Source organism: Lactuca saligna, chromosome 6 (assembly GCF_052625555.1).
Source record: "Lactuca saligna cultivar CGN05327 chromosome 6, ASM5262555v1, whole genome shotgun sequence".
NCBI classification, from domain to species: domain Eukaryota; kingdom Viridiplantae; phylum Streptophyta; class Magnoliopsida; order Asterales; family Asteraceae; genus Lactuca; species Lactuca saligna.
The window spans coordinates 129,296,011-129,306,308 of NC_136422.1; the positions used below are offsets into that span (position 1 = coordinate 129,296,011).

Consider the following 10,298-nt stretch of genomic DNA (forward strand, 5'->3'; position numbering starts at 1 on the left):
AGATACACCGTTACTAGAAATAATATGGCCGAGAAATTGAACTTGACGAAACCAAAATTCACATTTCGAGAAATTAGCATAAAGTTTCTCCTTTCGAAGAAGTTCTAAGATTTCACGAATATTAATGGCATGATCGGTTTCAGACTTGGAATAGATTAGAATATCATCAATGAATACGATGATAGACTTATCGAGCATTGGGTGGTATACTCGATTCATCATATCCATGAATACGGCATGAGCATTTGTCAAACCGAATGGCATAACAAGGAATTCGAAATGCCCATAACGAGTACGGAAAGCAGTCTTCGGTACGTCTTGCTCTTGTGCTTTCAACTAATGATAGCCAGATCTCAAATCAATCTTTAATAAATAGCTAACACCCTGAAGTTGATCGAATAAATCGTCGACGAGAGGTAGTGGGTACTTGTTCTTGATAGTCACCTTATTCAGCTCACGATAATCAATTCACATTCGCATCGATCCGTCCTTCTTCTTGACAAACAATACTGGAGCACCCCAGGGAGAGGTACTCGGTCGAATAAAGCCTTTTTCAAGTAATTCCTGCAGTTGGATCATCATTTCTTTCATCTCGGCTGGCGCATGACGATAAGGAGTCTTTGCAATCGGAGCAGCACCGGGAACAAGGTCAATTCGGAATTCTACTTGTCAGTTCGGAGGAAGTCCAGGTAGATCATCGGGGAAAACATCGGGATATTCGTTAACAATGGGAATATCATTTACAATTTTATTCTCCTTTCTTGAGATGTCAACTGTATAGGCCAGATAGATAGGACAACCTTTCGATATGAATTTACGAGCTTTGAGGAAAGAGATTATTTTTAAGATCCTTTGTTCACCGTAGACATGAATAGGATCTTCCCCTTCAATAGGAATGCGTACCATCTTTTCGTAACACAAGATTTATGCATGGTTCTTTGACAACCGATCCATACCGAGAATAATATCGAAATTAGGCAAGGAGATAGGGATTAGGTTAGCAAGAAAATTATAGCCTTCAATTTCTATGACACGATCCCTATAGATTTTATCAACAAGTAATGATATACTTCTTGCAGTATCCACGTGAAATGGTTGCGCGAGTGCATAGCAAATAGTTTGAAAAGAATGCGCAAATTCATAAGATACAAAAGAATCCGAGGCACCAGAATCATATAAGATGTGAGCAGGTCTAAAGTTGACAGGAAATGTACCAGTCATGACATTTGGGTCCTCACGTGCTTCTTCTGCGGTAATCTGGAATGCACGATCCTTAGCTTTTGGCACCTCCTCCTTTTTAGCTGGAGTACTCTTCGAATGCTGGATAGAGACTTGACTTCTCGCTGGTTGTTGAACAAAAGCTTGACTTCCCGTCAGTTGGCTGGTAAGAGTTGGGCAAAAACACTTCTTGTGGCTAGTAATACCACATGCATAACAAGTCACATCCTTCCTTGGGCAAGCTGGCTTGATATGACCTGTTTCTCCACACCCATAACAGACAGTAGATTCCTTGTCTATGTTGCATTGACCTGGATGATTTCTTCCACAAACGCGACATGAAGGCGATTGAATAGAAAAAGATTGTGACCTACCACGACCACGAAAAGCACTCTGAGATTGTGTTTGCTTGCTAGGATCAGTTCGAATAGATAGAGCTGGTAGAATAGTGGAAACAGGAGTAGTTCTTTCAGTACGTGGGTGCTTTGGAACAGTAAGAGTGGCACCATGTATTTCTAAGTCATGCTCACGGCTTCGAGCATACTCAATAGCTTTATCGAATGACAGAACATCCCGGTTGACAACGAAATCATGGATTTCGTGTCGTAGTCCCTCCATGAATAACTGAATTTTCTTGTCTTCAGTTGGAATATACTTCGTAGCAAACCCTGCTCTTTGATTAAATTGATTTTCATACTCATTCACAGTCATTCCTCCTTGTTTAAGCTCGAGGAATTCCTTCTCTAATCTTCTCCTCATATCTAGAGGACAATACTTCTCTAGCACATGAGTCTTGAACAACTCCCACGATAAGTTCTCCTGGTCACATCCATCGAGAGCTTCGTATGTTGCTTCCCACCAGACTAAGACTTCTCCAATGAGCATTGCAGAAGCATAGATAGCCTTGTCTTCATCATCCACATGAGAAACACGAAATACTTTCTCGGTGTTCTGAATCCAAGTTAGAACAATTATAGGATTAAGGACACCTGAAAACTCCGTAGCACCACTACTCTTGAAATCTTTGAACGAGGGACGCTTCACCTTTCCGCTTGAAGATTCTCTAGTGACTTTCTATTTTCCTTTATCATCATTCTTTTTGCGCTCTTCGAGAGTCTGTCGAATAACACCGATAAGTTTACCTAAGAGTTGCTCCTCACGAGGAGATACTGGAGTATTCACTTCCTCGGGTTGAGGATCTCCACCAACCTCAGGGGTATGGCTACTTACTTGTTCAGCCATCGATCTGAAATACGGAGTAAGATAGTATTTTAGAATATTAGGGTTTACTATTATCTAATACTTTTACTTATATATTTCCTATGGTTTGTATCCCTATACTTATGGTGATTAAGTTCATATAATGAACTTCATATAGTTTAAGTCTAAATACCAATCCGTGGAATTTAGTTCACTTAAACTACTGCTCTGATACCATAGTTCGCTTATGGTACAGGGTTTGATTGTCAAAGATAAATTTCATGTTATCTAGAGGGGAAACTTTATTTTTGTCTCATGTAACCAAAATGGTTTCATTCCTTTTGGAGTAAAAGTAAAATTACTCTTATACCCTTTGTAAATTGTTGAAATGGGCAGGTGTTGACAAATTACCTTATGCTATTACGTACCTTCGAAAGTCAGAAACCAATGACCACATTTACTAGGGAAGCTTACGGTTCAACACATCTTCCATCCATGTTATTTTTAAAATTACATATATCGTGCATACTTTTATTTATATTTAAGAATCATGAATGTATTCTAGAAGATAATCATTTCCATAAAAAAAAAAAAACTATCATATTGTGACTATTTTATATTCATTAAAATATTCAAAAATTATATATTAGATTACTACAAATATTATTATTTTGGAAGGCCAAAATTATTGATATTAATGAGGGGTCTAATAAGAAGATAGAATGTGTTGAAAAGGAAAGTGAAAGGGCTATAACAATTTTTAAATCAAATAAACATTTAATGGTATAAAATATGTGCCACAAAAAGTAGCATCATTTTTTAAAATCAAATAAGCATTCAATGATATAAAATATGTGCCGCAAAAAACTTTTGTTCTACTATGATAAATAAGAAAGTGTGACAAGAAGTCAAAAAACTGCAGCGATAAACACAAAAAGTATCACTAAAGGGTTTTAGTGGGAGCGTTTGTAGTGGCACTTATTATCTGTGTCGCTCATTCTCTGAGAAGCCATTAGTAATATTTTTTGGGTTTTGAGTGGCACTTTTTTGTGCCTCTAAATGACATACTTTTTGTAGTGACGAAATCAGACTTAGAATGAAGAAGTTATGGGCTTCGGAAGATTGGCGGTTCTTGACGTTAGCCGAGTACGTTAGACGTACGCTAGGAGTACGTTGGGCGTACTGGCTCGACATCCGGATTGTAGAGGCTTCAACATATATTGGGCGTACGCATGGACTTGTTTAAGTTAGGCCTCAGGCCCACCTGATTGTAGTTTAGCAGGTTATTTTTTGGGCTTAAGGCCATGTTGGGGGTTCTTGGGCCATATTGGGCCTTAGAGGGCTTGTAGTTGGGCATGGATGCATTTTTGGGTTTTATAGATTTTGGCCTTAGGGGGAGGGAGGCCCATTAAGGCAGGGGTAAATGAGCCATTTTTGCCTTAAGTCAAGAATTGGGGTTTTGGACTTAAGTTCGAGATCATCACTTTATAAGAAGAAGAGCAATCATATGAGAAAAAGAAGTGATTCGTTCATGAAGATCCTAAATCAATTTTTAAAGGAGGAATATATATCATTTATTGTTTTGTCAATAATTATTATCTCATGTCATAATAGTTAAGCCAAATCATCATTTAACCTCTAAAAATCAGTTACCGATGGGTAATATCTGAACAAAACATATAGTTTGTTAGTGTTTTTTATATAAAAAGTTACTTAGATGGTGTTTTTTGAACATACCAAACTTGGACGGTGTTTTTTGAACGATTTAGAAACATAGTTACACCTTTGAGTCGTTTCCTCTTACCATTTTTGTAACTATTATTACTTTACCAAACGGATTTGTGATGGAAATTTCGTCAGTAAAAACTATATGTCGGTATAAGTGGTCAAACCTGACAAACGTTTTTTGTTGGTATTTTATGGTACACTTTTTCGTCAGAAACACCCGAAATAAGATGTAAATGGCCGTCAGAAAAACTCCGTTTTCTAGTAGTGTGTAGCTACTCTATGTCATTGTCGATGGAAAAAGCTTATGAAGATGGAATTACCAGTTAATTTTAGTGTTGATGTTTATTTATCATTGATGAATTGCATGGTAACTTGATCTCTATGACTGGAATAATTAAGATTAAAGTCTTACTAAATTTTGAATTCATTGAACACTAGATTCTACGAAAAATAGATGTCGATATCACGTAGCCTCAATAATGCGATAAATTCCAAATATACGAAAAGTCGGCGACAAAGGATAACCAAACGTGGAACAAAAATCTTTCCACCAATAAACGTGCAATTAACGAGATTCTTAAACCCATGATTGGCGTGATCATAATGATTCGTAGATTAGAGACTCAACTTATGTCTAATAATCTAAATGTTAAATATTTCATTTCTCGATACTTTTTTTTATATCCAAACAAACAAGCATACAACCTGCTCGCACGTTCTCATCGACTTTCGTGAGATTTCATTCGTGCAAAGTAAAATAATGTCGTACCAATATGACCATCTTATAAATATTTCTTATTCTTATTAGCAACCGTTCAATATCTTAAAAAGTCGCTAAATGTAAAATTTTCATATTAGCTTGTTACTAATATTATCATCATTTACTTTGAGTTCTGTCAATTTTCTATATGAAAAAGGTTTTTTTACTTGGGGGAATGTATGTATGTTAGGATGAACTTGGATTGATATATAGTATTAAGAAAATGTAATCAATTACGTTGACTTACGAATGTCAACCTTCGTGAGGGACACAAAGGGCAACCACTGCGGACATTATGTCGTTAGTGTTTGGGTGCTATAAATGGCTCCTGAATTAGTGAAGTCTATAAGCAGCACTTGTACAAAAAGTTCACAACAGCTTCAAGGTCACCATGGCTTCACTTCATCATCCAACAAGGTTTTTCTTCATCATCACACTTGCCTGCTTCTCCTGGTTTGTGAAACCTAGCGAAGCTGTCTACCATGGCTACGTACCGAGTCCATGGACCCTTGCCCATGCGACATTTTATGGGGATGAGAGTGCATCTGAAACCATGGGTAAATATCATGGTTTAAAGCTAATATCTTCTAGCAATCAAATATCCGTTTTAACTACTATAAAGTGAATATAACATTTCTGGCTATATATATTTCAGGTGGTGCTTGTGGATATGGAAACTTGATAACTAATGGATACGGAACGGATACAGCTGCTTTGAGCACAACCATCTTTAGCGAAGGTTACGCCTGTGGTCAGTGTTACCAAATACGGTGTGTCCAATCTCCATGGTGCTACAAAGGATACACCACCGTTACTGCCACCAACCTCTGCCCGCCTAACTGGTCTCAGGATTCAAACAACGGTGGATGGTGTAATCCTCCCAGAACCCACTTCGACATGGCCAAGCCTGCGTTCATGAAAATTGCTCAGTGGAAGGCTGGCATTGTCCCTGTCATGTACCGCAGGTGAATTTCTGTTCCCATACTAGAAAGCATCAAGCTTTTCAACTTTATAACTTTTGATGCACAAAGATGAACAAATTAACTTAATTTGATATGTAATGCTAATTTTATTGTTTTTGTATTTTAGAGTACCATGCAATGCTATTAGAAAAGGTGGCATTCGATTCTCATTTCAAGGCAATGGGTATTGGCTGTTGGTGTACGTGATGAATGTTGCTGGAGCTGGAGACATCAAACAGATGTGGGTGAAAGGGACAAAGACAGGTTGGATGAGCATGAGTCATAACTGGGGTGCGTCGTACCAAGCTTTTGCTACTCTTAAGGGACAAGCCCTCTCCTTCAGATTAACTTCATACACCACCAAACAGACTATCACTGCCTACAATGTCGCCCCTGCTAACTGGAACTTAGGGTTGACATATCAAGGCAACGTCAACTTCCATTGATCTACTGGACGTGTTTACAGTATTTAAACTACTCTTAATGTTCTGTCTCTTCAAACGCATTTGGAACCGTTTGATTGAGTTGAAGCTAGTACATCTGCTTCTATGTTATATTGTATCAAGTTACTGTTTTTCAAAATGTAATTTCCGTCCATCCCATTAAAATTAAAGCATTCTAATGGGTTAGAGATGGATTTTTAACTAGTATAAATATCCATCCGTTGCTACGTTTTTTTTTTTTTTATTTAATTTTATATATACCAAAACAAAAGTCAAAAGAAAACCATAATTTTAAGTAAAATAAAAATATATAAATGATGAAAGTATGAGGTTAAACCTCAAACTTTCTAGAACAATATTGAAAGTTTAAAAGAAATAAACAAATAGGTAGTTTGTCTCGACAAGGAATCTAGGTAATAAGAGCAACAAGTCGTCACTAATACACCATCACTATTTCAACGTCGATGTTGCTAAAAATCGTCGCTAATGTGGTTGTCGCCCCTAATTGTGTCACTCCTATTTCACTACTAGAAAACTAGGGTAATAGCTACGGAACAATCCGTAGCTATTCGGTAGGTATAAAGCGATACCTACGGATTTGCTACGGAAAATGCCCTGTAGCATAAATGCCCGTGGGAAATTTTTACCTATTGAATTGCTACGGACTAGCTACTGAATACCTACGGATATTTCTGTAGGTATAATACCTACAGAATAGCTATGGCCGGTAATTGCTACGGAATACCTACGGATTGCCAACGGGTGTATGTTCCTACGGAATAGCATGGCTACGGATTTCCTACGGATTACCTACGCAAGTATTTTCCTACAGAATAACTACGGATTTCCTACGGATTAACGACAGAACTCAAGTTTGACTAAAATTGACTTTCTTCCTACGGAATACCTACGGACCTATTTAGCGACGGATTTTCGTAACTAGTCCGTAGCTAATTTCATTTTATCAAAAAAAAAAAAAAAATTTAAAATTTAAAAATTTCCATTTTTTGTCAAATACCATATCAATTCAATTTGTCCAAAATACACCAAAAAATGTCCATAATACCAACTTTGACACATTCAATTCCATTGTCTTAAATACCATACAAATGTCTCAAGTACCATACAAATTAGGCATAACAAAACAAGCAAACAATACAAGTGTTTACAAATTCAATTGTTCCAAAATACTTATCAATTGTTCCAAAATACTTATCAATTGTCCTCGGGTGTATTATCGGGGGGACCATGGGGTTGATTTCCAGACATATTTATCATCCTCATAACCATCTCCATTTGTTCTTTCATTTGTTGTTGTTGTTGTTGTTCCATGACAGAAACTTGTGCACGCAACCTATCAACCTAAAAAATAGTGACACAATTCAATACTTAAACAATAATAGCAATTTATTTTAGTTTATTGTAACAATGCATTTTAGTTTATAATTATAGCAATACACTTAACTTTTAAACCATAATAGCAACATATATTTATTTTTATCAATTTAATCAATATTATCAACAAACTACATAACCTTTAACCATAATAGCAACATACTTTTGTTTATTATCAATTTAATCAATATTCTCACCAAACTACCTAGCTTTTAACTATATTAGCAACATATTTTTGTTTATTATCAATTTAATTAGTATTATCAACACACCTCTTGTTGTGTGCTATCCGACTGGGTGGACTGGGTGGATTGGGAAGATGGAGTCCCTAAAACCAAAAAATGTATATCTGATGCTCCTATCCCATAAATAGCACCCTTCTTCTTTCCTTTTCTTCTAAGTTGGCTTTCCTCCCATACATCTACATCATCCTTACGATTTGAAGGATCTTCACCAAATTTGTTGACCAACCCATGCAGATACCCCTCCTACAAATTACAAAAAACATGATTGTCATATACAAAAATGAGACAATCAATATACATAAATGATAGAGATAAGTTACTAGTGCTTCTTTGGCCGTCTGCGAGCAATATTCAATATTTTTATGATTTCCCTCAAAATATTTTTTCTTTGACTCGGCGGTGCCATGCGTCTGCACGAAAACATCATATTGTGAGGGTGGTTTACCCATCAATTTTTCCTACATAAAAGTCAACGTACAATTAATGTAGTTAGTGTTATAACAAAATAAGAATAATAAAATTTATTATTGTGATACTTACTAATTTCCTACGGTGCTGGTCAAATCCTATACTACCCGCAGTGTGTCTTGCTGTTGACCCACTAGAATCTGCGGTGTTGCGGTTCTGCTGAGCGATTTTTGAATTCTTTTGCCACTTCTCTGTGAACCAATGCTGTGAAAAGAATATATATATATATATATATATATATATATATATATATATATATATATATATAGGGTAAAGTGAATATACCTAACAACCTTATATAAGCTTAGGTACCTAACCATATTATACTACATAATTTTGTATCATATTTGCATTGTAATCACTCAAAGTTCTTGAAATTCAACCTCATAACTTGATTGCTTCCAAAATCTTTGGACTTTCACCATTATCTTCCTTCAAATGACGTCTTTCTATCGAAGACCCCCTGGTGGGCTTCATATACTACCGTTACAAATCAAATGGTGTAGGAGGAATATAACGGTGAATGTCTGAAAATCTTGGAAGTAAATCAAGTTAAGGGTTGAAGTTTAAGGACTTTAGACGATTGCAATGGAAATACAATGCAAAACAATTTAGTATAATGTGGTTAGGTACCTAAGTTTATATAAGGTTGTTAAGTATATTCACTTTACCCATATATATATATATATATATATATATATATATATATATATATATATATATATATATATATATATATATATATATATATATATATATATAAGTACAATAATATAATAAGAAATAAAAAACTTAACAAAAAAATAATAATGTATCATATCCGTTACATCACATAAACGTTGCCACACAGTCTCCGGTACGCGTTCTGGGCGGTAGTTATGCATCCCATCATAGTAGCTACAAAACTTTGGGGGGAGGGGTTTCCCATCATTTCGTGCCATGTCGGCAGATTGTTTCCTGATACCTTTCATCCTATCTCTGTATCTATCCTTGAGGACACACTTGAATGCATCAAATATGTTCTCATTCTCTTGTGAATGCCACCTGTACATTGTCCGTAAAAGATAACAAGTAAATTTAAAAATACAAACTAAAAACAAATGAGTATAAGATACAATAACAAGTATTTAATATATTACCCCGAAACGCGAAAACATCTATAGAAGAGCCTCATTTGGAATATCACTGAACTAGGCCCACGAATGATCTAAATTCTCCCAAAAGAGATGAATACACGCGCTGTGGAATTTTTGATCCCCAAACCTACAATATTGAAAAAACTATATAAGTATAATTATAACACCAAGAAATTAAGTTTTAAATGATGAAAACACTAACTTTTACCCATGTCGTCTGATGTGGGGCAATGATGAGGCGTGAAAACACTAACTTTCAGGGTTTGAACATTGACCAATCTCTAGTGTTGGATATTTTTCGCCATGTAAATACCATAGTGAATAACCATTCATGAATCCCCGGGCAATAAGATGGTTAAAAAACTGATTCTCTCGGGTGGTAATAAATATTTTTGCATTTCACACACGGACATCTAATTTCAAAAACTTCCACCCCTTCCCTAATAATACGTTGGATGTTTGTTGCGTTCGTGTAAGGAAAATCCAAAAACAAATTGACATAATGTGGCCATTGCGGATTAAACAAACGACGACTATCAAGTCTCTTCGTGTACATCCATTCTCTATTAGACAACATTTTGATCTAAAACTACATTTCGATTTAAAAATGTTAATTAGAATCATAACATTTCAATATAATAGTGTAACATCCCATTTAATCTAATATGTATGACTAACGATACATAACATTTCAACAAATGATCAATATCATAATATGCATTTTAAATTAACTAAAATTCCAT

The 10,298-nt window shown here is 35.6% G+C and overlaps 1 protein-coding gene across 1 annotated transcript; it reads left to right on the plus strand.

Annotated features, from left to right (window-relative positions):
* Positions 1-5,242: 5,242 nt before the first annotated feature.
* Positions 5,243-6,538, plus strand: LOC145000772 (expansin-A7-like). The gene is made up of 3 exons (XM_078960045.1): positions 5,243-5,463; positions 5,562-5,871; positions 5,996-6,538. The coding sequence occupies exons 1-3, from the start codon at positions 5,298-5,300 to the stop codon at positions 6,312-6,314; spliced, it is 795 nt and encodes a 264-aa protein (XP_078816171.1). The 5' UTR covers positions 5,243-5,297; the 3' UTR covers positions 6,315-6,538.
* The last annotated feature ends 3,760 nt before the right edge of the window (positions 6,539-10,298 follow it).